The 27,928-nt window shown below is 50.9% G+C and overlaps 1 protein-coding gene across 1 annotated transcript in view; it reads right to left on the bottom strand.

Annotated features, from left to right (window-relative positions):
• LOC136175740 (guanylate cyclase D-like) overlaps positions 1 to 26,963 on the bottom strand; it is a 39,726-nt gene extending 12,763 nt beyond the window's left edge. The window contains 19 exon segments of the mRNA XM_065945975.1: positions 707 to 813; positions 2,125 to 2,317; positions 2,747 to 2,911; positions 5,929 to 6,076; positions 9,812 to 9,907; positions 9,910 to 9,948; positions 10,259 to 10,417; positions 10,645 to 10,819; positions 13,327 to 13,407; positions 14,646 to 14,774; positions 14,947 to 15,037; positions 15,720 to 15,795; positions 19,279 to 19,633; positions 20,317 to 20,346; positions 21,937 to 22,036; positions 22,038 to 22,197; positions 26,302 to 26,418; positions 26,421 to 26,846; positions 26,849 to 26,963. Coding sequence (XP_065802047.1) covers positions 707 to 813; positions 2,125 to 2,317; positions 2,747 to 2,911; positions 5,929 to 6,076; positions 9,812 to 9,907; positions 9,910 to 9,948; positions 10,259 to 10,417; positions 10,645 to 10,819; positions 13,327 to 13,407; positions 14,646 to 14,774; positions 14,947 to 15,037; positions 15,720 to 15,795; positions 19,279 to 19,633; positions 20,317 to 20,346; positions 21,937 to 22,036; positions 22,038 to 22,197; positions 26,302 to 26,418; positions 26,421 to 26,846; positions 26,849 to 26,963 — 2,762 coding nt within the window.
• Between the last annotated feature and the right edge of the window lie 965 nt (positions 26,964 to 27,928).

Raw genomic sequence — 27,928 nt, 5'->3', positions numbered from 1 at the left:
TGAGCTCCTCATTTAGTCAACACATATTTTCTGAGAACCCACCACATGTTGGACATTGCCAAGCACTGGGGACAGAGTGGTTTAAGTTGGAACCAACATGTCCAGGGGTTGTTATGAGAGCATCACACAAGAGCTCCTAACCATGTGTGGGAGGGCAGGCAAGCTAACCTGACACCAGGAGGGTGACCAGGAGGGAGCAGAAGAGGAGGTTGAGCAGGGTTTCAGGAGGGAACAGCATGTGTGAAGACCTCGTGGCTAGAGAGAGCAAGAGAGCAAAGCCTGTGTGAAGAATGCAGAAGGCGCAGAGGCAGAGCAAGAGAATCACTGGGGAGGGAGGCGGGGCCCACTCCTGGAGGGCCGGCTGTGAACCTGTGGCTTTATCCTGAGGAGGTCTGGGTCCTGGGAGGACCATGAGCCCTGAGGAAGCTGGGTTTCAGGACCAGAATGTCCAAGTTCAAGTCTCAGCTGCACGTCCTGCTGAGACCAGCTGCTCAACCCCTTGTTTCTTCATCTGTGAATTAGGAGCGCTAGTACCTACCTCACAGCTTGTTATGTTGTTATGATGACCAAATGGTACAATACATATAAGGCATCTAAATACCAGTGTGTGGTATACAGTAAGCACTCAATAAATACTGGTGAATACTACTGTCTGGATACTGTGTGTAGTACTATCAGCAGGTTACCTGGCACCTCAGAAACTCACCTCTGAAGCTTCCCGCCCATGCACCCTTCCCTTCCTGGCTTCAGCCCAGCCCAGGGCCTAGCCATCTCCAGCCCCAGTCTTCCTGGAGGGCTGTGGCAGGAAGGGGGCTGAAGGTCACAAATGAAGGCGAAGGGCAGGGGAGCCAGGGTATGGCTGTCTCCTGGGAGCTCCTCCGCACCTCCTCCACCATGTCTGAGGCTGATCTGGGACTCCCAACAATGGGATCAGAATAGGGGCAGGGTTGGGGTGGGAAGGCCCTCATGGCAGGCAGAGAGGGCAGAAGGCCATTCACTTTCACAGGCTCACAGCTTTACACAGAATTCCTACCAGGAGGAGACAATCTGCCCATCGTCTATGAACCCACTGGGACAGGAACCATTATTCCTGTTTTATATCAACAGGTAAGGAAACAGAGGCCCAGAGAGTGGAAACCAAAAGGACACAGAAGCTGGTGTCTAGGGTGGGACTCAAACCCAGGATTGAGAGGTACACAGGGACTGGCTCATGGAGAGGGTTGATGGCTCTGCCAAGGCCCCTGCTGCCCCCCACCCAGTATCTCCCACCCACTTCCACTGATGGCCCACTTCATGTCCAGCCATCAAAGCCCATTTAGCATTTCTCACACTTCTCGGGCCACCCTCTCAAGCCTCAAAGTTTAGTACATTATTACCCCATTGCTTGTCCGGGGCAACCACATCAAGGATGGACAATACTAGGAAGACAGCACCTCTTCCAGGAAGCCTTCCTTGCTCTTTACACATGTACTCCTAGCTGGATTAGAGGCCCTCTCAGCCTCCTCTGCCTCCCCAGATCATCAATTTCATAGTGGGTTGTCTTCCTCTTTTACCGACAGCACTGAGAGCTCCCTGTGGGCAGACACAGAAGCTGATTCATCTGTCGACCCTCACCTGGAACAAGTAGAATTTATTTTCCTACCTCTTGAATCTGGGCTGGGCTTTTGACTTACTTTGACCAATAGAATATGTCAGAAATAATAATGTGCCCAATTTCAGCTTAGACTTCAAGAGACTTCTGTCTTCTCTCTCAGAACTCTGGCACACCTTTTAAATAATACCAACTCGCCTGCTAGAGGGTGAGGTACCATATGGACCAGAACTGAGTTGTCTCAGCCAAGGCTCCAGAGTCCAGCCAAAATCAGCAGAGCTTCCTCTCACCTACACTGACCACAGATGTATGAGTGAGCCCAGTCAAATCCAGAGAATTTTCTAGCTGGACCTATAGGCTTGTGAGCAAGAAGAGATGTGTATTGTTTTACACTATTGGGTTTGGGAGTTGTTTGTTACACAGCAATAGCTTACTGATAAAAGGTGCATAAGTAAATGACTGGAAATATAGGTATGATGCAAACACAGTGTAGGAGAGAGAGAGATGGAATGCCTGCCTCCTAGTCCTCTTACCTTATTCACGTCATGGTTGCCCAGAACCTCATCAGACAGTGTGTAGAGGTCATTGAGCAAGCCTACCATCTCAATGGGCTCACTCAGGGCTGCAACAGTGGTAAAGCCCAAAATGTCACTGAAGTATGTGGTAACCTAATCAAAGTACTCTGGCTCCACGGCTGCCCCCATTTTCAGAGCTTCAGTCACAGACCTGAAGGGATAGGAAGAGCCAGAGTCACAAGGTGCAAGGATCCTCTTTCCACAGTTGGAAGTGAGTGAGGGATATCTGTGGGAAAGTCCTGGGATGAGTGTCAGGGGTCTGGGATAGGTCTACTGTGTGCTGGTTCCCCTCCAGCAAATACCTTCCCCTCTCTGGACATTACTTCCTCTGAAGTCAGATGGGGGACACTGCACCTTGCCCTTGTTCCCAAAAGAAATAGGCAGCAGAAATTCAATACTCATGTGGACAGCACAGTGCCTAATGCATGCAAGGGCTCTATGAAAATATGATGGATAAATAAACAACAAGTGAATTGAATCAATTCATGGAACCCAGCTTTACTGAGTACCTGCTATGTCCCAGCTCCCAGGTCCCATGCTCAGCGGCACTAAGGCTAGAGGCGCAATCAAGTCCACTCACAGGGGGAGCATCTGAGAGAGCAACCTTTCTGTCCTCTGTCTCTCCAGCTCTAGCTCCTCAGTTCGCTCCTGGATCAGGTCCTCCAGGGTTTGGGAATACCTCTCCAGCATCCATAGCATAGAGTCAGCAACTCTGGTCTTCTTGCCTTGGTTGATGCTTTTGAACAGAAAATGGAATGAAAATCCCAATTTATCCATAAAGATCAGCATAGCACTTGGCCCTCAAGTTGAGAATCTAGGCCACAGGAATGAACCAGATATAGTTCCTGCCAGGAAGAGTTGGATGGTGGGGAGCAGGTAGGTAATAGGCAAGGGGTGGCAGCTCTGACAAGGGAAAGCAGAGACAGCAGGGAGGAAAAATGGGTTAGTTCTCTGTGAGGCAGACAGGCATGGGGAGGACTTTGCAAAGGAACCCATGCCCAGCGTTGTATCACCATAAACAAACACTTTGGTTCTTACAAAAACACTGTGGAATAGGCATTTTTTGTTCTCAAAGATAAGTTGATTGGGTGAATGGATAGATGGGTAGATACACAGAAGCATTTTATGTAGATTGTTCTTGTATATAATCTATTTCTACCTCTTTATTCCTCTCTTTGTTCAAAAAAATTTTTTACAAAAAAAATTATAAATATGTAAGGGCACTGAGACCAAAAGAAAGTAAAAGCTAAAGAAGTTAATCCAGGAGTGAGGTCTATATGTAAAATGCAGGCTACGATTTGGTCACAATTTTGGATATGAGCTCCCTAGCAACAAAGCAAAGAGGGAAACAGCGATTACACAGTATATGGAGTCCATGAGACATTGGAGCATTAAACTAGTTTCCCAGAAGGAACACAATTACTGCTGGTGCTGAACAGAGATAAGTACCTCTCCTAGGTCTTTGTAAGATGATGTTATAAATTGTACCTTCAACAACAATCTTAGAGGAAACCTTGTTTCCTAAGGAGACTTACTAGTGTGGCTTGTACCTTACCAAAGTGCAGTTAGTAGGAAAACCAAATTAATGATGATCAAAGTGGAGGAGTTTATTCCTGTCTAAATCCAGCATCTTGACCTCTGTGTGTGTGTGTGTGTGTGTGTGTGTGTGTGTATGTGTGTGTGTGTGTAGGTGTTTATATCCAACCTTCATTAATACTGCTCTTCTCAGGCAAATGTCTGTAAGGTGGGGAGTGTCAGCAGCCCCTGAAGAGCACATATTTTGTACTGTGCATTAGAAGCAGAGGCACAAGCTTTAGGTCAGTTGCCATGGGTGTGACAGCTGCTGACCCTGAGACAGCAACATGGACAAGAAGCTGACTGTAAGATCAACTCTGCAAGGAGGGCTCCCACTTTATAATGAAGAAACAAAGGATCTGAGAAGTACAACTTGCTGAAGACAACATAATGGTGGAACTGAGTTTCAAACAGAGGTCTATTATATACTAATTGTATCACCAGCCACCCCACAGAATTATTTTATCATTTGGAGTGTGTTTTCCATTGTTTCCCTTGCATTGCCCAGGAACAAAATCATAGGATATGCAAACACAATTATTTTTCTTTGTTGTTGTCATTTAGTTTCTCAGTCATGTTGGGTTCTTGCAACCCCATGGACTGTAAACTGGCAGGCTCCTCTGTCCATGGGACTTCCCAGGCAAGAATACTGGAGTGGGTTGCCATTTCCTTCTCCAAGGGATCTTCTTCACCCAGGGATTGAACCAGAGTCTCCTGCATTGGCAGGCGGATTCTTTACCACTAAATCACCAGCAAAGCTCATTTTCTTCTTCTTTTACAACATCCATTTTCTTGCTTAATTGCATTGACTGATACTCCCAGAACAATCTCATATGAACACAGTTTCAGTCTTTCAACTTCAGGGTCAGTGCTCTTTCTCCTCATTCTCTCCTCAGAAAAATACTTTTTTTTTTTTTTTTTTGCTTAGTTATTTCACTTGATGGTCACACCAGTGTGTCCAGTTGGGTCAGAGTTAGTCCTTTTAGACATTACCTAAGGAGATCTGAGGCTCAACAGTGGAACTGATTTGGCCAAGTTCAAGTAGTAGGTAAGTGGAAGTATAGATCTGAATGCAGGCTCTCTGACCCTTGGCCTCCCCACAGTGTGATACAGTTCTCATCTTCTGCATGTGGAGTACATCATGTGCCAGTCTCTGCCTTCTCTGTCACTGAACCTGAGGCAGGCTTTCTCCACAGTCACCCCTCACTCAGGGTAAGATCCTTCTTCCTCATCTTGCTAGCCATGGCAATCTCTAACCCCTGGAAAGATTCTAGGCTGGTGTTTTAAGAACTGTCTTTCTGGCCTAGCTCTGCCACCCACCCTCACAGTGGCCGCTGAGAGCTCATTCACTCTGAGATCCAGATTTCCCATAGGATGCCTGTATTTTTCTCCTGTCTTCCTACCTCTCGTTCCCTCATCACCTGTCTGGATGCCCCTCTGTCTCACTGAAGCTCTCCTTGGCAAAATTCCACTGTGACTGGGGAGTGGAGGGCAGGAAACAGGAGGCACAAAAGCTGTCACCTCAGGCTTGATGAGTTGGCCCTGTGAGAGCCATTAGCTGGCTCAGTCAGGTCCACACACACAACCTCCGCCCAGCAAACTCGTCCAGGCCTGCCTCACCCCTCCCGGTGCAGTCCCCAAGGCCGGCTGGGGGTGGGAGGGGCAGTCCCCCTCATACCTTCCACTCCCTGATGCAAGAACCAGGGCTGCCTCCATGACCACAAATTGCCCCTCTGCTCTGGTGCCAGGAGGCCTGGCACGGGGTCAGGGTTCCTAGTATCAATGCTGCAGAGGCAAACCTGGGTCTGTGTTCCAGTCCCACCTTTCACTTCCTTGGTTACCTTTGGCAAGTCCCATCACCTTGCCGTGCCTCAGTTTCTCTCTTGTAAAGCCCATATAATAGCAATGCTTCCTTGGAGGGCTATCAGGAGGGTTAAATATAAGCACAGGCCTTAGCATGGAGCTTGGCACTCAGGAATGCAGTGTCTATGAACCCGGAGTTCTGAGAAAGATTCCCTCAGATGGTAGACCTCAGGTTCCACCCTCAGGGGTGATGATTCTGGCCCATTGCCCCCTCTATGCACAGGATTTCCAGGCCCCCGGGATAGGGGGGCCCCCACTGGGCAAAGTGAGGTGAACTGATTCACTGTTTCTTGTGAGCAGCCAGCTCCTCTGGTGGCACTGACCTGGCTGTAGATCTTGTCCAGATTGGGTCTGTCCTCTGGAGCCTCCTCCCAGCACTGCTTCATCAGCTGGATGCACTTGGGTGGCCCATGGTCAGGGGATACCAGGGGCTGGCATGGGGGGAGGGGAGATACCACCTTCCTGATGATTTCTGCCATAAACACAGACCAGCCAGTGGGGCTGAGGTCCCAAGGACAGTTGGAGGTCAGGCATGGGCCTGGGATCCTGAGATGGAGAGTAGGATGGGCTGTGGGGTGTGGACACCAGGCCGTGAGAGTGTTCCTCGGGCCCTTGTTCTCTGCCCCAGGGCATGCTGGCCAGTGGTCCAGGATTGCTGTTTTCCTGGGCCCATTCCACAGTGTGGCGGGGGAAAGGGTCTCAGCTTGGAGAACGGAGCTTGAATTCTGGATCCACCACCACCTCTTTATGAGATGGTGAACAACACAGCCATCTCTCTGAGCCTTGGTCTCCCCATCTATGAAGTGAGCCTAATAAACTGCCTTCCTGAGATGAGTGCTATGGAAGGAAATGACAGATGCTAGATATTGGGGTGCTAGGGTGACCCCAGCCCGTGAACCCTGCACAACTTGCCGCTGCGCTGTTGCCAGCAGTGTCTAAGAATATGCTCACGACCTGGGCACTGCAGCTGTCTGGCAGCCCCACCACCCGGAGGCCGTCTGGTGTCGACTCTGCACAACTGTGAGGCAAGACTCTCTGCTTTGCCTGTTCGCCATCGTCACGACTCTTTTCCCAGGACAATCCCTGCTGTGAATCTTCCTGTCCCTGTTCCACATGATAAAGACCACAGACTAAGTCAAGCTCTCACGGCTCAGCGATCCAGCTCTGTCTCTGCCACTTGCCATCACTCCGTGCCTTGATTTTCCCACCTCGGGCAGCCCTGGGGTGCCTCGGGGAGCTGAGAGATTCATGGGCACCCCGAGAGAAGGTGAGGCTGGGTACAAAGCTCAGGCCTTCAGCAGCACCGGAGGAGATGTCAAGATTATCCTTCTAATCCTCTGCAAGCTATGCTATGTCTCTGAACCTCAGTCTCCCTCACCGGGCTGTTAGGGGTGGAACAGGGTCATTTCTGAGGAGGGTTGGGACCCTGCTCAGAGGGGGCAAACAGGTGGGTTCCTTGAAGAGAAAGTTCCTTGGAGAGTGAAGAGAAGCTTCTCTCTGGATTTCTCTTTGCTGGCCTCCTTGTTGGGGGAAGCCCATGATTCATTGTCCCATTGTACAGACAGGGAAACTGAGGTTCCGAGGAGGTGTAACATCGGTCAGCTGAGCCACAGGGCCAGTAAAAAGTAGATGCTAGAACTGGGCCTAATAGCCTCCCGGCCTGCACTTTTTTCCCTGCCCAGAGGCGCCCAGTCTGCAGGCGTCAGACCCTGAGGGCCTCTGAGTAGAGGATCAAGGAAGCTGTATGTGCTCATAAAGGAGTGTGCACAGATGGAACCCATAATGTATCACACACACACACGTCCAGCTCTTTTTCAAAAGCATCTGAATGGTGTTGTGATGAATAAAATACAGATCCATTTCAAAGTGTTGCTGATTTCAGAGCAGATTTTTGTCTCTGGGCATTTTCTCAGTCACCAGATATTAAAAGTCGGATAGTAGCATGTGAGGCTCCAAACTATTTAAAGTTTGGACTGATTAAAGTAGAGTTCTTACAGGCAGTCACGTTGGGAACCCCTAGCCCAGGCCAGACCAGATCTCGTGTTTCCTTCCCAGGCTGAGCCCACTGTCCACATCCAGCCCATCACTGGGATGGATCAGTCCTGCTGGCTGCTGGCCAAAAGGCCGTACATCCAGCTCCATGGAGAAGATGCTCCCTGGATGACTCCAGGAGATTTTAGGGCAACACCACGGAGCCCACTGGGATCCCAGACCCACAGCTTCCCGCTGGGGAGTCCTGCCCCTCTCTGAGCCTCACACATTCTTCTCTGAAAAGAGTGCACTAACCACCTCACGGCATTGTCCAATGACATAACACATATGAGAGTGCTTAGGAAACCACAAGTGACCCCACACACACAGGATCTTAAAAAGATGCTATTTCTGGGACTTCCTTGGTGGTCCAGTGGTTAAGAATCTGCCTGTCAATGCAGGGGACAGGGGTTCCATCCCTGGTCAGGGAAGATTCCACGTGCTGCAGAGCAACTAAGCCCAAGCGCCATGACTGCTAAGTCCGAATTCTAGAGCCCATGAGTCACAATTACTGAGCCCATGCTCTGCCACAAGAGAAGCCACTGCAATTAGAAGCCCGTGCACCACCACAAAGAGTAGTCGCCCACTCACTGCAGCTAGAGACAAGCCCATTCACAGCAATGAAGATCCAGCACAGCCAAAAATAAATAAAATTTAAAAATTAATTAAATTTTTTTCAAAGATGCTTTTTCTAAGAGCAAGGAGGTCCCCTTCTAAGTAGGAGACTGGAAAGAACCTGGGATATTCCCCACTCTCACACCCCTAAAACCACCCAGGGTCTAGCGTGTGCCAGGCTCTTGTCTAAAGCATTTCACTGAATCCTCACAAATACTCTTGGAGCCAGACATCATGGTCCCTATTTTACAAATGAAAAAAAAACTGAAGCTCAGAGTCTGAAAGATTTACTCAGACTCATGAGGTGAATTGGTTTAGAGCTGTGCTCAAGTCCATGTCCCCCAAAGGCTGTGCTCTGGATGTTTCACTCCCTGAGACCAGGAAAAGTGAGCCAAGAAGTAGCAGGTCCGGGATTGACAGCCCAATGCAGGGGCGACCCTGGGGTCCCTGAAGTCTGAAGAGCACTGGCCTGAAGGCCCCTTCATGGCGACATGACTCACAGACCCCATCTGGCCGTTTGCCTCTGCCACCCCCGCAGCAGGCAGATGTCCGCAAGTTGAGGAGGGGGGCAGCCAAGGAGAGTTGAACAAATGGTGTGACCTAGCCCTCCCCCTTCCCACTCCTCCACCCCATAAATTTGGGGCCTGGAATGCTCATGATTCATGGAGCCATACTTTGGTGGAGAAAGGAAGTGAGGCCAGGCCTCCCTGTGAGTTACGATTCTCCACCTGGGGTGGGAGGGAAGTGGGCTCCTTCACTGCATACTGCCTGCGCTGTGGGCTGAAATGCAGGGTATCCGCGGGACAGGTCCCCGGGATTGGACAGAGGCAGCTGGGGGTGGAGGGGCAAGGCACAGGCTACTGAAAGAGCAGCGCAGAGTCCAGGGAGCCCTGACAGAGAACACAGAAGCAGAGGTGTTGTTTCTGAAGTTGGGCCTGGCACTGGGGTCCGAAGAGAAAAAAATGTGTAAGACCAGGTGATGATGGGGAAGGTGTGAGTGATTACCCCAGAAGCACCAAGATGTGCTTCAAGGAGCCCCACTCAGGCAGAAGACCAAGTCCCCAAACACCCAGCAGACTGGTGACATCAGACAGGGTTTGGATGCCTGACACATTTTAAAATTTGATCCCCACTCTAAAGGTGGGAAAACTGAGGCTGAGATAGGGTAAGCAATTAGTGTAAGGTCATGCAGTAAGTGATCCAGGGGAAGAACTGAGGTCTCCATAGACACAAAGTTTGTGCTGGGCAGCCGGATGGTTTAGGGCATAACCACCTCTGGACATGGCAATAACGTTGGGAGAGGAAGAAAGAGGTTGGGCTTTTACCCAGAAACCAATGTTTTTAGTTCTAGAGATGGTGAGCTGCCATTTTGGTAGTTGCTAAAGGCTGCTCGGCTTAAGCCAAAGAAACCCATTTCTCGTCATCAAATCAGGCATGTGTGTCTCTGTGGTTATTTTCAGGCCCTGATTTCCTCATGCTCACAGAGCTACCCAACTACGTGGGGACTCTGCCAGAGGCTGAGGCTGAGGAAGGCTGAGGAAGGAGGAGGAGGATGATGTACCTTCTGTTGGGAGCCCCGGGGAAGCATAGGGCGGGCCTCGAGTCAGCACCTCCTGCAGGATAATGCCGATGCTGAAGGTGTCTCCTCTGAGGGTGCTCCAGGCCCCCACAGCAGCTCCGGAGCCGTCCGCAGCAGCTCTGCAATCACAAGGCAGGGCCACATGGCCGTCACTGGCAGACCACCCAAGCTGGCCAAGCTGGGTGGGCACTTCATACAGGTTGTGTCATTGCCTGTTGCTACAGTCCTGGAAGAGAGAGGTGCTTCTGCCCTCCCCCATTCACAGGTAAGGGTCCTGGGGCTCAGAGAGAAAAAGCCACCCACTCCAGGTCACACCACAGGAAGTGCTGGAGGACTCGACATTTCCCCCTCTCCTCTTCCCTCCAAGAGTCTGGTTTAAACAGAGGCCTCAGCGCCTACTGGCAGCCCCCTGCCCACCCCTGAGCTGACCTTCCGGGGCTGGCTGGGGGCGGGGAGCCCTCTGAGCATCCAGGAGCTCGGAGAAACCGTGGTCAGCGACCTTCAGCACAAAGCTCCCATCCACCACGCAGTTTTGGGACTTGAGGCAGCCATGAGGGAAACACCGATGGTGTAGATACTGCACCCCCAGTAGAGTGGAATCATGAGGGCCTGTGGTGAATGAGAAGGACTCCTTCTTCTCTCAGAATTCCCATAGACCCCAGGAAATCTCCCTGCCTCCCTTCACCCTTTGCCGCACTGTTCAGATTTTTCTCAATAAGACAAAGTGGAAAATGAGGCCTGGGAAATGAGCCTCTCTTGTCTCCCTTCCCTCCCTGTTGCCCCCATAGCTCCAGGCCTGGGAAGAGTTCTCACATGGATCAAATCCAGCAGCAGGGAGGCCTTGAAGGTCCAGTCTAGCCACAGAGCCTCATTCCTTAGCAGGTCTTCCAGGCTGCTCCTAGCACAGTGCTCCAACACCAGAGCACTAACCCCACGGGCCACGAAGAAGCCCAGGAAGGTGGCGATGTTCTTATGCCGCAGCTCCCGCATCTGCCAGCACAAGGGCACCTTCGCAGCCCCTGGGGACTCTCAAAGGTTGGACATCTGGCCCCCTGTACTTAGAATCCAGCACAGGGCTGAACACAGAGAGGCATCAGAAACATTGGATGGATGTGATGGGTGGACGGATGGATGAATGGATGGGGTAGATAAAGGATGAGTGGATGGATGGATATATGAGTGGATGGATGGATGGATGGATGATGGATGAATGACAAATGTGTGGATGGATGATGGATGTGTGGATGGATGATGGATATGTGGATGGATGATGGATGGAGAGATGGACAGATGGATGAGTCAGTGAAATGAGGGCATGGAAGCATCATGGATGAATAAGTCACTACAGTGTAGCCAACACCACAGAATATGCATCTATGCCTATTCTCCACCTAAGTGACACCATGGATGCAGAAACTGTAAAATCTCTCCCCAAGACTCAGAGACAGATGAGGAGAAGATCAGAAGGGATCAGGGACAAGCAGAAAGCAGCCCAGCAAGTCAGAGAGCTTGGACCCCACCAGCGAGGCTGGAATTTGCCCAAGCAGGAAAGAGGGGAACATTGTCTGGCATGGCTTTCCTCTGAAATACAGTTCAGGGGTCAACTAAGTGAGGGAAACCTACATACTCTCCCTATTTCCTTAGAGATCTGCATGCTTATTAGTATATGTGGTGAGGTAAGAATGGCCTCAAATCCTTTAACCCTGCTGCCATCAAGAGGTTGGGCTAGTGACCCCACCCTTTGAATCTGAGAAGGCCAGTAGACATGGCAGAAGTGAACTTGTGTGTTTTGGGTCCAAGTCTTAAGAGACTGACAGCTTCCATTTCCTGTTTCTCGGAGCCCTCTTTGTTGGAGGCCTGAATGGTCATAAGAATTCCCTCCATCCCAAGTCACCACACTGGTGAGATCACATGGAGGGGCCCTGAGACTATACTGAGTGGAAAAGCAGGTTCTGTTGAGTACACTTTTCCAACCGCCCAGCCAAGGCATCAAGCAGGCAAGTAAAGTCATTTCAGGCCCTCTGGACAAGGGGTCAGCAAACTTTTCTGTTAAAGTCCAGATAGTAAATATTTAGGTTTTGAAGGCCTAGCAGTTTCTGTTTCAAATACTTCTGGCATTGCAGTGTAAAGGCAGTCACAGACGGTTACATACACGAACTTGTGTTCCAATCAAATTTTTTCTACACAAACAAGAAGTGGGCTTGTTTGACCTGAGAACCAACTACTGACAGTCCATTTAAAGCTGAAAACCACTGAGTAACCCCCAATCAAGCCCAGTGGAACAGAAGAACTGCTTGGCTGAGCCCTGTTCAAATTTCCTACCACAAAATTGTAAGATATTATAAAATGGTTGTTTTAAGCCACTAATTTTGGGATAAGTTTTTACACAGTCATAGATAACCAAAACAGAATATTAAATGTTCTGAGAAGTCCTGTGCCTAAGCCAAGCAATTTCTAAACTCATTTGACCACATATAGGACCTTCTCTTTTAAGAAACATCTACACGCCTCAGTTGTAAGACGCCCACTGCGGAATGTCTAACCTAATCGCTCATCACTTAATCTTTCTGAATCTGATTTCAGATGACATGATGTTGAAAGTAATAATAAAATTTACCATTTATTAAAGGCACTCTTCTTGCCAGAGACAGTTCTAGGTTATTTTATATACTCTCTCTGTGTATGCTAATTTGCTTCAGTTGTGTCCAACTCTTTGTGACCCCAAGGACTGTAGCCTGACAGGCTCCACTGTCCATGGATTCTCCAGGCAAGAATATTGGAGTGGGTTGCCATTCCCTTCTCCAGGGGATATTCTCGACCCAGGGATTGAACCCAGGTCTCCTACATTGCAGACAGATTCTTTACTGTCTGAATCAGCAGGGAAGCCCTCCTAATTCCCATTTCATTAGCTCCATTTTACGGGAAAACTAAGTGTCCTAGGGAGGCAGAATTCCATCTGGGATCTTCCTGACTCAAATCTTAATGCTCTGCCCTCCATCCCACAGTGCTTCTCAAGATGGTGATAATCTCAGAGGTGAAGGGGCTTATGTGAGTGGTGATGACAAGTGGCTGGAAGTTCCCCGAGAGAAGGGATCCTGTCTCTCTTCTCCACTGCTGTGTTCCCAAAACCCAGAGCACAGAAGTTGCTCAGAAAACAGTGGACAAATGAATGGGTGTGTGGAGGGATGAAGGGTACATGATGAGGTCTTTCAGCGGTGCTGATCATACCCTGTGATGATAGTGGTGGAGATGTCTGTGCCCTTGGTAGTCACGGTGATGATCATATGGGCTGGGGGTGTGACATGGGGGATGCTGGTGTGGGATGGTGACAGTGATGGTGCATATCTGTCATGACAATGAGCCAGTGATCATGATAATAATAAGCCCTTCCTTTCTGGAGTCTAGAAGCTTCTGCATTGAGTAAGGACCAATCCAGATTGGTAGGGGTCTCCTGATAGCACCCCTCCACAGCCCACCCTCCATGCCCTCTGCCCTACCTTTCTCAGGACACTAAGGCAGCTTGGCCACAGCTCAGGAGCTGTTTCACCTTCAAATCTCTTCAGCCACATCCACTCTCCCTGTTTAAGAAAAGACGGCAAGAGTTTACCCGCTGCTGGTCCCCAGCTGGAGTCAACCCCTCCACCTCTCTCAGCCTCAGCTTCTTCCCCATACGTTGTTCTTTCTGTGTGCTACAAGCCAGGAAGAACCTGGCCATTGGAAACAAAGAGTTAGACTTTGTCTCCTTTGGCTGACAGACCTGAGATCCACCACTTTCTAACTCTGTGAACTTGGACAAGAGACTTCATTTCTCTGAGCCTCATGTCCCAGTTCTGTAAAGCCAGGATGATATCCTCACCCACATGGAGAAGGCTAACAAGATTGTGGATAGAAAGTATGTTAGCTCCTGACCTCAGGCACCTACAACATCCCAAACCCAGCGAAGTGAGGGGGGCTCTGTGACTCAGAGACCCTAGGGGAGGAGAGAGGGAAGGGTGAGAGAGGCAGAGGCCTCAAGCTGGGGCTCAGCCCTTGCCCAGAGCTTTCTGTAACCTTCGCCCTCTCTCCTCTTATCACTGGTGGATTCCTGCCTCCTCAGCCTGGCCCGAAGTGCTTTTGGTAGAGCAGATAAAGCATGTTTTGTACATCCTTAAAGCCTCCTTTCAGCAGAAGAGAAAAAAGATGGGATTCTCCAAGGGAGAAGGTAGAAAGGAGCGCGAGCCTCATGTGGCTTCCCATAGAAACCATTAACCTGGTACATCGACCATGAGACCCACAACAGGAGAGTCAGAGATCAGTCAGTTGCTGGATTTGAGATGCCAGCTCTGGAGACATCACAGTGTCCTCAGCAACTTTAGTATCTGACTGGTCTCACCTCTGTCCTGTCAGCCAGTGACCCAGGCTCTGTCCAGAAGCCGTCCTGGGCCTGGGTGCTGCCCCACACTCAGGGCCTCGGGTACTCCGGACCTCACCACTCCTTTCCAAATCCAACAATAGAGTGACCTAGGTTGGCCCAGCGCTGAGAGGTCCCAGGCTGGACTCACACCAGCAATGCCCGGGTCCAAGTGGCCGGGGACCAGTTTTCTCCCTAGTCAGGTCACAAAACATGGGTGACTGGGAGTTGGGAGTCCTGCTTCCCACTTCTAGCCCTGCCACTGACTTGCTGTGGGGCCCAGAAAAGTCACTGTCTGTCCCTCAGCCTCGGTTTCCTCCGCCATAGCAGGAGGGGGGCATACAGAGACGCTTTGGGTTCCCTCAGCTTCTCCCAAACTGACAAGAGCTCTCAAAACCTGGGCCTGGGGGTGGCAGGGGCCCTCACCTGGTACAGAGCCATGTTAGCGGGCTCCTGGGGGGCCGGTAGGCTCCTTGCTGACCCCTGGGCCACAGACCTCAGGCTCCCGCCATCTGCCACACTTCTTGATTCGCTCACACTGTCCACGTGCAGCTTCTGGAGGTGGTAGGTGAGGTCAAGAGCTAGACCAGCTCTGTCCACGCTCTGCCCACCCCCCCAGCCTGGTACCTGTCCCCCTACCAAGCCTGGTGCCTGCCCCCTCCAGCATGGCATCTGCCTCCCCCCAAATCCTGTGCCTGCTGTCGCAGCCTGGTGGTTGCCCACCCACCCATCTGCTTAGGGACCGCTGGATGAAGGTGAGCTCCTAGGCCATCAGCAGGATCTGGTGAGGGCTCCGCACCAGCTGCAGCTGCCGGATGCTCCATTTGGAGGTGAGCAAAGTGCAGGATAGAGAAAATGGAGTTGTCACCACCCCCCACACACACCTGGCTCCTCAGAGCTGCCTCTGACCCAGAGCCGCCTCTGACCCAGAGCCCTCCTGGCCCTCCCCGTTTCCCTGCCTGTCTCCCCCATTAGTCCCCGCTGGGCCGAGAGGGCACCACTGAGCCCTGCCCCTCAGAGCCCCTCGGTCTGGCTCAGGGCTGGATGGACCCCAGGCCTGATGCGTCTTCTGGTCCCCAGTCTCGGTGTTTCCAACCCACCTGGGGGCAGAGGGCTGTCCCTCTTGGATGTCGCTGAGGCTCAGAGCACAGAGGACTTCAGACCCAGGAATGATTGTTTTCAAAGATGAAGAGCTCTGGGGTCATCCTGACCAAGCCCTCAATGCACAGGTGTGTAGCCTGAGCTTCAGGAAGGACGGGGTCTTGTCCGAGGTCCGGGCTTCTTCCTCAGGTCTCTAAGGACCTCCCAAGAGGCATGCCCACCTTGACAGGGCCCTGACCCAGGCTCTAGGATGGACAGGAGGGCAGATGGGCAGTCTTGAGGTTGGGATGGAGGGTGGGAAAGCTCCCTGCAAATGCCAGGGCTGTATACAGAGCAGGGAGGCCCAGCGGGCTGGGGGGCACAGAGGGCAGAGCAAGGCTCAGGAGACCAGGATCTCACCTGATGAGGCAAGTGAGGGCCCCGCCGGCCAGCACCAGGACACAGGCCAGGGCCAGAGCGAGGAGGCCTCGGAGGGCTGCTCACCCGTGCGGGAAGCAGGGGCGGCATGAGTCCCAGCGGTAATTAACAACCACACAGGAGCTCAGCCCCTGCACTCAGCTCCTGCACCTACTGGCACATGGGGACACAAAGTCCTTCCCAGTGCCACCGCTCCCAGGGGAAGGCACAGAATGGCCCCAGACTGTGGACTGGTCATCATACACACATCTGGTTCCCAGCACTGCTCTTAGGGTTCTCACTTCAGGCTCCTGGTCTCAAAGGCCCCACAGACCCTGCACAGACCCCGTGACTGTCCTAACCACAGTCTGGCCCTTATCTGCCAGCATGTCGGGCTCTTCCCACTAGACTGAGAGCAGCTGGACAGCAAGACCTGTTTCTTATTCAACTCGGGGCCCCTGGGCACCTTAAACAGGGGCTAGACAGGCAAGATGCTGAATAAAAATGGTAGATCCCTATCAATGATTATTCTGCTTCTTACATAACCCCCACCATGGGCTGCTCATTACCTATTTCAGCAGTCAATTTCAGTGTCATTCACTTTGACCGTTAGAAGAGCCTGAATCTTACACTGAATCTTAATCTCTCTAGCTGTCATATCAGGATTGGTTGTGTAAAATCTTCTTGGGACTGCTGGGCAAGGGGTGGGGGAGGGCCATTTGGGCAACTCCAGCATCAGCCTGGGCTGGCAAGGTGGCAAAATGCCAGGGCCTATTCTGGAGAGAGGACAATGATCTCCTCTGTCATACAAGTTGGGGGACCATCTCTTCTTCCTTCCTTGCCTCCCTCCCTTCCTTCCTTTTGCTGAAGGACAGCACTGTCCATCTGCCCTCTGATGAGCCCCCTCCAATTATAGTCCGGATAATAATAACAGCAGCAAATAGCTTGTAGCACTTATTATTCTGTTGTTTAGTCGCTAAGTTTTGTCCAACACTTTTACAACCCAATGGACGGTAGCCTGTCAGGCTCTTCTGTCCATGGGATTCTCCAGGCAAGAATACCGAAGTGGGTTGCCATTTCCTTGTCCAGGAGAATCTTCCTGACCCAGGGATTGAACCCAAGTCTCCAGTATTAACAGGTGGATTCTTTACCCCTGAGCCACCAGGGAAGTCCATTTATGGTACTCCTGTTTATCATATTGCACTAAACACCTGTTCTAAGGATGTCACATATTTCAACCCAGTTATTCTGCACAATGACCTCTGGAAGTAGGTATGATCATGATCACGATTCCATGGAAGAGGAAACAGAAAGACAGGCAACTGTCTCTGAGTGGCAGAGACTAGGTTCCCAACCACCGCCCGCCCTGCCCCTCACCCAGGAAGGAAACTTGACTCCTGATCTGGAGGAGATAAGAGAGGAAGCATAGACAGGAAAGCAGTCCAGGTCCAGGGAGCAGCAAACACAAAGAAACAGGAGTGTGGCTGGTGTGTTCAATGGGAGGAAGATGGAGGGAGCTGAGGGTGGCAAGGGTTCTGGCCATACTCTAGGCGAGGCGAGCCTCTGCAGGCTCTGAGCAGGGGAAAGCCAGATCTATTAAAATATGTTCCAAGGATCCTCCAACTGCCATGGTGAGGTCCAGCGACAAGGGTAGAAGCACAGAGGCCTGTCGGGAAGCTACTGTGGTAATCCAGCAAGAGATAACGGAGCCTGGACCAGGGAGGAGGCAGGGGAGTGGTGAGCAGGGCTCTGCTTCTGGGCAAATTCTAAAGATGGAGTCCCCAGGGTGTTCTGATAGGTTGGGCCTTGGGTGTGGGGAGACAAGGGTACCTGAGCCTTAGGGAGGATGGGGTTGCCATTACCTGCAGTGGGAAATGCTGGGGAGGAAAATGGGAGGAGGCTGGGGGCAGATCAGGAGTCTGGTTTCAGACAATGTCAAGTTGAAGACGCCATCTAGGCATCCAGGCAAGAGGGGCTGTTGAGCGGTGACAGAAGCCTGAATGAAGCATCGAGCTTCATTCAGAAGCTGATAGAGCTTTTATCATAGAACCGATGTTCTTGAAGACCTGCCCCAGGTTACACTCTCCGGGGTCTTCTGTCTGGTGGCAGAGACAAGGACAGCAGAGATAACACCACACAATGTGGTCAAAACTGTGACAGGGGCAGCCAGAGGCTGATGGAGATCTTCATAAACACCTCCACCAGCTCTGGCTCACAGACTTTACCCTCTGACAAGAGTTTGCCCATTCATTCAATAAATCCCTCAGCAAACATTTCTAGAGCACTGTGTGATGAGTTCAGTGCTGAGAACTGAAGATGCAACCGCAGATAGGATTCAGAGTCGCTGCCAGCACCGTGATGGAGTTCACCGTGTACTGGGGTTGGAGGGCAGGTGCTCTAAGCCAGTGCAAGGACAATGTTTCCTTCATTCCTCCTTCCCCAGGGCTGAGCACAGTGCCTGACGCCCAGTAAATCCTCAGTCAATATTTGTAGAAGAAAAGAGAGCCAGAGAAACAACTGGGTGAAAGTTCCTTTGTATGACCTCCTATTATTAGTCTGGGCACAGGTGGCACTGGTCTTGCCCAACACAGGACACATACCCTAAGAAGATATGCCCCCAGAGACTGTGGGGAGCACAGTGGTAGCACCACCCTGCCATGGTTCAGACTGGAGAGTTATTCTGGAAGGAAAAAAGGATTTAGCCAGGCAAGGCCAGAGCACTCCAGGATGAGGAAAACATACGTGCTCAGGGAGGCTAGAAAGGGTGGCATGGGTTTGGGGAAAGACAAAGAGGAACAGTATCAGGAGATGGGGCAGAAAGGACAGCAGGGTCTGGGTCATGGGGCAGGAGAGTGGCTGCTGAAGGTGTGGGGCAGGCAGGGATGTAAGCAAGCCTGGCCAGATCTGAATTTACCCCCAACAGCAGTCACTGCAAGTAGGTGTGCATCAGGAAATGTGGGTGCACTTGGTATACATGTAGGAGTGAGCTCATCTCTACGTACATGCTTGTATGTCAGTGAAATTTCATCAGGGATCAAAGTCTGGGTGGATGAATGTCAGAAATGAGAATGTGTGGGTCTCATGTCTCATACTCCCCAGTGGGCATAAGGTAAAGGGAATCTTGCCCTTGCAGTAGATAGACTTGGGGCCCCCTGTGTAACCGTAGGCAAGTTACCTAAACTTTCTAAGCTTCAGTTCTCCATTGGGGCCCATAGAGGATAGTATCCTTATCACAAAGCTGTTTAGGAAGTTTAGCAAAGTTCAGGAGAGCTGAGAGGTGGAAATGTGCTCTACAAATGCATTTGCTTGCTGGGCTGAGGGAAGGCCTTCCTAGGCTTCCCTGGAGCTTCACAACCCTTGGTGCAGTCTAGTGAAGGGTCAAGTCTCTTCCTTGCTCTGCTCCTCACATAATTGCCCACATGGAGGGCCTTAATGAATGATGGATGGGTGGATGAGTGAATGAATGACGGATGGATAAATTGATGAATGGAGAGATGGATGGATGAATGAATGGATGGATGGGTGGGTGGATGGACAGATGAATCGATAAATGATGAATTACCTCTTATGCATAGTGTATTAGGGTCAAACCAGCAGTTGGAGTCGCAAGCTGGAGGGGCTCTTCCTGGAAAGTGGATAGCCCTTTTCAGGGGCTGTACTTGCCATGTGTCTGTGTCCAGGATGTAGGTGGGAACCAGCTGGCTTCCCTGACCATCTGTGTCCAAAATGACCTACTAAGCCAGCCTCCTCCCCTTCTTACCTGTCCGGATCCTCTGGTTAAAGCCAGCCACATCCAGAGACCCTGTGTGGTCCCCCAAGTGGGCCCCTGAGAGTCCTGCCCCATGGCTCTCAGAGAGGTTCAGGGCATGGGCCAGCAGGACAACAGCATCATAGATGGTTCCAAGGAGCGGGGACACCTGAGGAAGAGAGGGTCTTTTAGCTCCATAACCCCATCATAGGCTCCCAGACATTTCTGAGTCCTGGCCCTCCTGCCCTCAGCAATTATTTGAATTACCATCCCCTTTCCCCATCTACAACACAGTCCTCTCTTTAGTCCCACCATTACCTCAGTCCCCACTCAGAAGCCTCACCGTCTCCATGGCTACCACCATCATGCCGGCCACCACCACCACCCTCACCACTTACCTAATACTTCTAAAACAAAACTCCCAATTCTGTAAGGTTCTTCATGGTTCTAGTGCACCAAACCCCATTCCTCCCAAATCTGAAGAACTGGAACTACCACCTGTCCAGTCTCAAGCCTAGGCTTGATTCCCAATTCCTGTCTCTCTCCAGTTCACCATCAAATCTTTTTCGGTTTATGTCAGAATTTGTTCCCAATCTAACTGACTTTTCATCACCTCTTCTCCTGCCACCTGGGTCCAAACCCCCTTCACTGTTTACCTGAACCATACAGGAGCCTCCTAAGGGCCTCCCAAGGCCTCCCTGCTTCATCCAGCCCTCTTTAGACCACTTGCCACAAAGCAACCAAACCATGTTTTTAAAACAACATAAATCATTTCTTATTAAAACCTTGCTGGTTGTCTCCCATTTCACTTATGATAACTTCAGATGCCTTACCCAGTTTTCAAAGCCTCACATGATTGGGCCCCAAGCTCACCTCGGAGCCCTCGCCCCATCAACTCATGACAGTTCTGCCACCCCACACTCCCACAGCTGTTCCTCTGGCCACTGATGCTCACTCTGCCTCTGGGCCTTTGCACTTGCTGTTTCCCCTGCTTGGTTGCTCGCCATTCATATCTTCACCTGACTGCCTCCTTATCATTCAAAACTCAGCTCGAGTGCCACCTCCTCCAAGTGAACTTCTCTGCCTGTCCAGTCTCTTTTTGGCACTACTCCATCCCAATTACTCTCTGTCGCTTTATCCTGTTTTACTTTTTTGATGACACAATCACTACTTGAATTTGCTTATTAAGTTACTTGGTTATTGTCAGTCTCACCCTAATAGAATGGAAGCTTCTTGAAGGCTAAGTCTGTCTACCCATCCCCATATCCTTGATGCCTGGCACAGAGCTAAGTGAAAGGGACTCAACGCACATTTGTCAGATGAATGACTAGTTGAATGACCCTCCATCATAATGATGGAGGTTCCATGATGGTTCCATGATGATGATTCCATCATCATCCACACTCCCATCACCAGCTCCAGACACTACTGTCTTCTTACCACCAGGAAGTAGCCATCCTGGGAGAGACTCAGGCAGCTGAGTCCTATGAAGCAAAACTGAGCCGGCAGCCGCATCCCCAACCACCCATACTCTTCTGATCCACACAGCAGTGACTTCAGAAAACCTTCCCACTCTCCATCACTCCCTCTTTCTGACCTCCAGTGTGTTAGAGAAATGTGGGGAAAGGAGAGGAAGAATGTGTGTGAGAGAAAGAGCAGATGGGCTGGAGATGGGAATCAGAGGAACTCAGTTGAAGACAGAAAAATGGAGGCAAAAGAGACACAAGAGAAGGAGAATCAACAAAGTGGCCAAGAGAGTGAGAAACATGAGAAAGAAGTGGATTGGACAAACAGACACACACACACACACACACACACACATGCTCACACACACACACGCACTCACACACACGTGCTCACACACACACATGCTCACACACAGTCACACACACACGCTCACACACACACATGCTCACACACATGTGCTCACACACACACATGCTCACACACATGCTAACACATATTCACACACACATATGCTCTCACACACATACATGCTCACACACACTGCTCATATACACAAACATGCTCATACACACATGCTCACACACAGACATGCTCACACACACACTGCTGACACACACACACACATGCTCACACACACACATGCTTCACACACACATACTCATACACACACTGCTGACACACACACATGCTCACACACATGCATGCTCTCACACACACATGCTCACACACAGACTCACACACACACTGCTCATACACACATACACGCTCACACACACATACATGCTCTCACACACACATGCTCACACACACACACTTGTATAAGGGATAGAAAGAGACAGACAGACCAAGACACTTTGTCAGATAAGGGACAGGCCATGTGCCCACAGTGGAGAAGGAACCGGTTGCCAGGTGGGTGAGGAACGTTTACACCTGCCTGCACCCTTGCCCCTTGGGTCCCGTGAGGGTCTGCGCTGACCTATCTGCTCTGGCTCCAGGTGCAGTCACCTCTCCATCAGCCCTGGCAGCTTCAAAGGCCATGTCTCTGAGGCTGAACTCCAAGCTGATGGTCAGCGCTGCATCGTATGCCTCCCACAGGGGCCCGCCAGGCCTGATAGGAGCAGTTACGGTAGGGCAAGGCAAAGAGCAGCATGTCGTAAGGCAGGAAGACCAGCCTCCCATCTGTCAGGCCCTGGACCCATGCCCTGCTCCGCAGGGCAGTCTGCTCGGAGCCGCCCAGGAGCGCTGAGGGCATGCACAGCACCACGACTGGGGGAGAGGCCGGGGCTCACCCTCCAGGCCTTCCCCAGGCTTCTGCGGCCTTGGAGAGCAACTGCAACTCGCGGGTCCACCCGGCCCCCCTTGCTGTCCCTCTGTTCCTCCCACCCCCTGTCTGGTGCTCAGTTGCACAGTCATGAACGACTCTGCGACTTTATGGACTGCAGCCCACCAGGCTCTTCTGTCCATGGGACTCTCCAAGCAACAATACTGGATTGGGTTGCCATGCCCTCCTTCAGGGGATCGTCCCAACCCAGGGATCGAACCCAGGTCTCCTACATTGCAGGCAGATTCTTTACCCTCTGAGCTACCAGGGAAGCCTCAGTCTGGGGGAAAGAGGAATTTCCCCTTTATCTGATGCTTCTGCAACAATCACAGCCAAGGCTGATAAATCCGGGTTTAATCTGGTGAAAAAAATCCCCTCAACTGAGGACAAATTTATATTAATATGTCCCTTCCAATCTTCCCGCCAAGTAATTCTGACCAAATTTTCACCCTTCCTGTGCCCCACTGGCTCTGAAAATTGCTAATATTTACTGACATCTTGTTATGTGTTGTCCTAAAGTACTTTAGCAAACATTTACTCATTCAATTAACAACAATATGAAGAAGTATGTTCAGGACTACCCTGTCGGTCCAGTGCCTAAGACTCTGTGGTCCCAGTGCAGGCGACCCAAGTTCTCTTAGGCCACAACTAAAGATCCTGCATGCCACAACTAAAACCCAGCACAGCCAAATAAATAAATAAGAATAAATAGTAAAAAAAGAAGTATGTTCATCATTATCTCTACTTTCAGATGAGTAAACCAAGGCACAGAGAGGTTAAGGAGTTTCCCCAGGATACACAGCTACCAGGGTTAGAGAACCAGTACTGGAACTCAGGAAAACTGGCTCCCAACTTGTAATCTTTTTATAGTTTAACATTAAAAAAATTTTTAGATAATTCATATATCATAAAATTCATCTTTTTAAAAGGGTATAACTCAGTAGTTTTATATACAAGGTTATGAAACTACTACCACTATTTAACTCCAGAACCTTTCCATCACCCCAGAAAGAAATCCTATACCCATACTGGTCACTCCCTATTTCTCTTTCCTCCTAACCCCAAGCAACCACTAACCTACTTCCTATCTCTATGAATATGCCTCTTCTGGACATTTCATGTAAATAGAATTGTACAATATGCCGCCTTTTAAGTCTGGCCTCTTTCAGTTAGCATAATGTTTTCTAGGCTCACCCATGTAATAGCCTATGTCAGTACTTTATTCATTTTTACCATTGCACAATATTCCATTGTATAAACAGTTTGTTTATCCATTTATCATTGGCTTGTAATCTCAACTGTGGTTCTGAGAGGCATCCTCAAGGTTTGAGCAGACATGAATACATTCCCCTTGGCCTGTGTAACAGAAACGAAGCCCATGATCATAAAGCAGGTAATTCCATCCCCAAGCACCCAGGACAGAAGAGAATCCTGCCCAAAATAAGGGCCCCATGTAGCTGCCCAAGTAAAGGTTTTTGCATCTTGGGTTCCTGACAAGGGTTGCAACCCCTGCCAAAAATGGGGCCACCACTTGTTTTGGTTGGGGCCAGGTTCCTACTGAAATTGCTTCTCCAGAAAAATCCAGGAGTATGGAGCCATCAAGAAAGGCCAAGGGTCTCCATGCTAAGGAGGGATTCTTATCCAGGAATAGGGGGCCTTCGTGTAGAAGATGGAGCCAGGAACCCTGGACTCTGCTGACTCCTGGGTGGCCATGATATGTGGGCTATGGCCTCGAGCCACCCCTCTCTGCCCTCCAAATAGTGGCTAGGGCCCTGGGAGAAAGATCCACCAGGACTGAATGGAAACAAAACCGGAACTATCTTGGTCCCCTCTTCCCTGCTTCTCCTTTCAGCTTCTCCTTTCTCTTTAGGCGCTTTTCTTCATGTGGCCACAAGGGAGAGCTACTCCACACAACAGGGGAGGTTAAAAAGATCAGAGTCCACATTGATTACAGTCAAACCCTTTATCTGCAATAGTTCATCTCATTTTCACAACCCTATGAAGTACGGGCTTTCATTAAAGTCATGTCCCTGACAAGGAAACTACTGCACAGAGAGGTTTAGTGACTTGCCTGAGGCCACACAGCTGGTAGGAAACGGGTCCAGGAGAGGGATCTCGGTAATCTGATTTCAGAGAATGTGCCCCTAACCACTCTGCCTTCTGGTTACCACCATGGCAGGAACTCAACCCCTACAACAGGAGTGGAGCGAGAGTCTACTGAGGCTTCCCCCATCCACTTCCACCATGCTCCAGCCACACAGAAAAGAACATGTCATAATCCCGCTACCAGGCTCCCTCCATTCTTTTGCTTTAGCTGACCTCTCTGTCAGTAGCTCCTCCCCCTGGTTTCCATCTGCCATCAACTTCCATTTTCAGGCCCTGCCCTGGCATCGCCTCCTCCGGGAAGCCCTGCCCACACCCCTGCAGATCATGCCCTGCAGGCTCTGGGCCGTATCCGCTCCATCTCCTGCCAGACTCAGCTCACCGTGCTGGTGCCCTGCCAGCTCCTCTCTGTGTCCCCAGAGCCAAGCAAGGATTACGCACAGGATAGTGCTCAGTGACTGTGTTTGAGTGAAGTGGGTACAGAGCCCTCGAGCCTGCGAAATAGGTCTCATTGGCCCATTTCCCCTCTTGTCAAACTGGGCTCAGAGAAGCCTGTCTTGAGGGGCGGCGGGCACATCTGGGCCAGGCCTCCCCCTCCACTCAGCTCTAACTCACTACAGGTCTCAGGAGCTCAGAGGCTGCCTACCTTGGCCCTCCTGGCTGGCACCGGCCTCACATTCCAAAAAGATAGAACACAGCACCTGGTCTTTGTGGCCCTCAAACTGTTGCCAGCCACAGAGAGAAGCATATTTTAGCTTGGTGTGCTCTCAAAGCTGGGAATAGGAAAGGAGTAGCTCAGGAAACTGGAAGTTTCACAGAGTGACACTTGCCCCAGCTGTCTGCCCTCCATCCTCATGTTCACCACTTTATCCTGTCCTAGTCAGTTCCATTCTTGTTCCTCTCTTTCCATTTCAGTCGCTTCCTCTTTTTTTTTTTTTTTTTTTGGTAACCTTTGTCTTTTTTTTTTTTTTTTTAGATTTTAATTAATTTCTATTAGATTCATTTTGTACAATATATTTTTTAAAATTCTTTTTTTATTTTTCAGTGATGCCACATGACCTGTGGTACTAGGGATCAATCCCTCATCCCCTGCATTGGAAGCACAATTCTTAACCACTGGACCACATGGGAAGTCTCCTGCAGTGCTAGGCTTGATTCACTAAACTGGTTTCTTGACCAAATGGGCCATGACCCACAGTTTGGAAAAGCTCTAGTTAAGATGAACACTAAGCATCTTCTGTCTTCCAGAGGCCACCACTCCCCTACACCCCACCCCACCATGACTCTCTGTGCCCAGCTACTTAAAGACAGGCCAAGTGCCACCTCCTCCAAGAAGCCTCCTTAGATTCCCCCAGGGCCCAGCCCCATATTCCTGTTGCTCTCCAAGCCTCCACTCCCTGGGGTGATCATGACCTCTATCATAATCTCCTGCTTATACACCTGTGTCTTCATCACTCGGTCGTCCCTTAGAGAAGGCACTGTCTATCCCGTTCATCAGGCAACCCAGCTCCCAGCAGAGCAGGGACTTAATGAATGCAAGAAGTCTTCCATCAGTCAACAAATCTATGAAGGTTCTGACTCTAATTTCAAGAAACTAAGAATGGCTCTAACACCCTTCCTGGAGCTCAGGTCCTACTACACTCTTTTTCTTTGCTCTACCAGGGAAGAACCAAGAAAGCCCTTGGCTCCCACTCCACAATTGACACATACACTGGAACTCAAAATCCAGCTGTGCTGCCTGCGAACTGTGTGACTTGGGTCTGCTACATACCTTTTCTGAGCTGTAAAGTGCAGACAGCAGCAGAACTTTTAATAGCTCACAGGGCTGCTCTGGGGTTAAATGTGAGCTTGTTGTCAAGGGCTCAGCCTAGTGTCTGATACAAGAAAACTCCCCATCACCAGCCATGTGAAGTCTGGGCTAGGGTAGGAGTAAGGCACCCACTTACTTTTCAGGCCATCCACACTGCAAAGCAGCTTCAGGACCTCCGTGGCCCCCTGCTCCCCAGGTCCCAGAGAGGTCACCAGCCCCAGAGGCAGCCCGTGTGTCCTGAGAGTCATGGCCGGGCAGTAGCCAGCCAGATGTCCTGGTGGGAAGACACGATGGCCATGTGAGCCCAGCCAAAGTGTCTCATGACAGAGAGTAGCACGCAGACAGCCGAAGGCAAGGTGGGCACCAACTCACCTCCTCCCCCTGCATCCCCACATGCCCAGGAGAAGAGGGTCTTGCCCCAGCCTTGGGCCAGCACAGCTGCAGCTGGGCAGTAACCAGGATTGACAGGGCCCGCGAAGGCAGCCACGGTGTACTTGTGGGCCAGGAATGTGGCCAGGGCACACGGGCTGTCACAGCCCATGGGAAGAACCACGGAAGCCAGGCGTGAGCCCAGCATCAGTGAGGGGTCCTGGTTGGCTCGGTCCACAGCCAGCTGGGCAGCCACACTGGGGCGGGCCTGGGCAAAGATGGAGCCACAGTCCCAGGGACCCAGCACCCCAGAGTGAAGGTCTCTGTGCCCCAGGCCAGATCAAGGAGGGAGCCAGCCCACAGGAGAGCACCCCAAAACAGCAGAGAGAGAAGTGGCGGGGAAGGGACTGTGCTCGGATGGCTGAGCATGCACCCCCACAGGCCTGGGCAGGGTTGGTAGGCCTTTCCTTGCAGCAGTGTCTGGGACCGATCTTCAGGATACAAGCCCTTCCACAGTCCTGGGAAACAGGGGTAAAGACAAGGCTTGCTTTCCAGCATTCCAGGTCGGTGCTTCCTGCATGACTTTGAGGCAGACACCCCTCCTGCCCCCAGAACCTCAGCCTCTTCATTGATTAAAAAAATGAGGGATTCAGATCCTTGATGCCCAAAGACCCCCAGATCTGGGGACCTAAACCTCCTTCCCAGAACTGGCTCACAGCCTGCGATGCTCCCACTCAGTCCTAGACTGGAGTGTGGACTCTGGAGTCAGAGCCAGCCAGACCCGCTCACTGCTTCCCATCCTTGTGGCCCTAGGCCAATCTCTGAAGTTCCTGAGCTTCATTTTTCTCTTCTGTAGAATGCAGATGATGAAACCTACCTTGTGGCATTATTGGGATGGTTAAATGACACAAGGTGAAGCACTTAGCACAGTCCCTGGTACTTCTATGTTCAATAAATCTTACCTCTTTCAACCTATTATTATTTCTTCCTTCACCCATCCTCCAAAGTGGGCCAAGTTCTCCCTCTGAACCTCCCCTGCCTCTTACTTCTCAAACCCCGCACCATCCAGAGCACTTAACTCTGCAGGACTCTGAGGGCCCCGCAGCACAAGCAGCGCCTGAGTCTGGGTAGCATCCCCTTGTGTGTTTGTGGCTCGAGGGGCTACAGTGGGGATGGTCATTGCAGTGAGTAGGCACTTATTAGATGGAATAGTTGTCATTATCACCACAACTGTCATCACCGTCGTTGGATCTCTGAGGGGAGGCAAATGTACCATGGGGTAGAGAGAGATGGACAGGGGAGTGAAGGCCTGCGTTGCAGTCCTGCCCCTGCCCCATTCAAAACCTCAGCCTCCCCATCTGTAGAAGACAGCTTGCCAGGCTGGCCAGCTCTGA

The sequence above is a fragment of the Muntiacus reevesi genome, chromosome 9 (assembly GCF_963930625.1).
Source record: "Muntiacus reevesi chromosome 9, mMunRee1.1, whole genome shotgun sequence".
In the NCBI taxonomy this organism is placed as follows: Eukaryota; Metazoa; Chordata; class Mammalia; order Artiodactyla; family Cervidae; genus Muntiacus; species Muntiacus reevesi.
The sequence above is the reverse complement of the archived record's forward strand: the minus strand, read 5'-3'. Positions and strand labels throughout refer to the sequence as shown.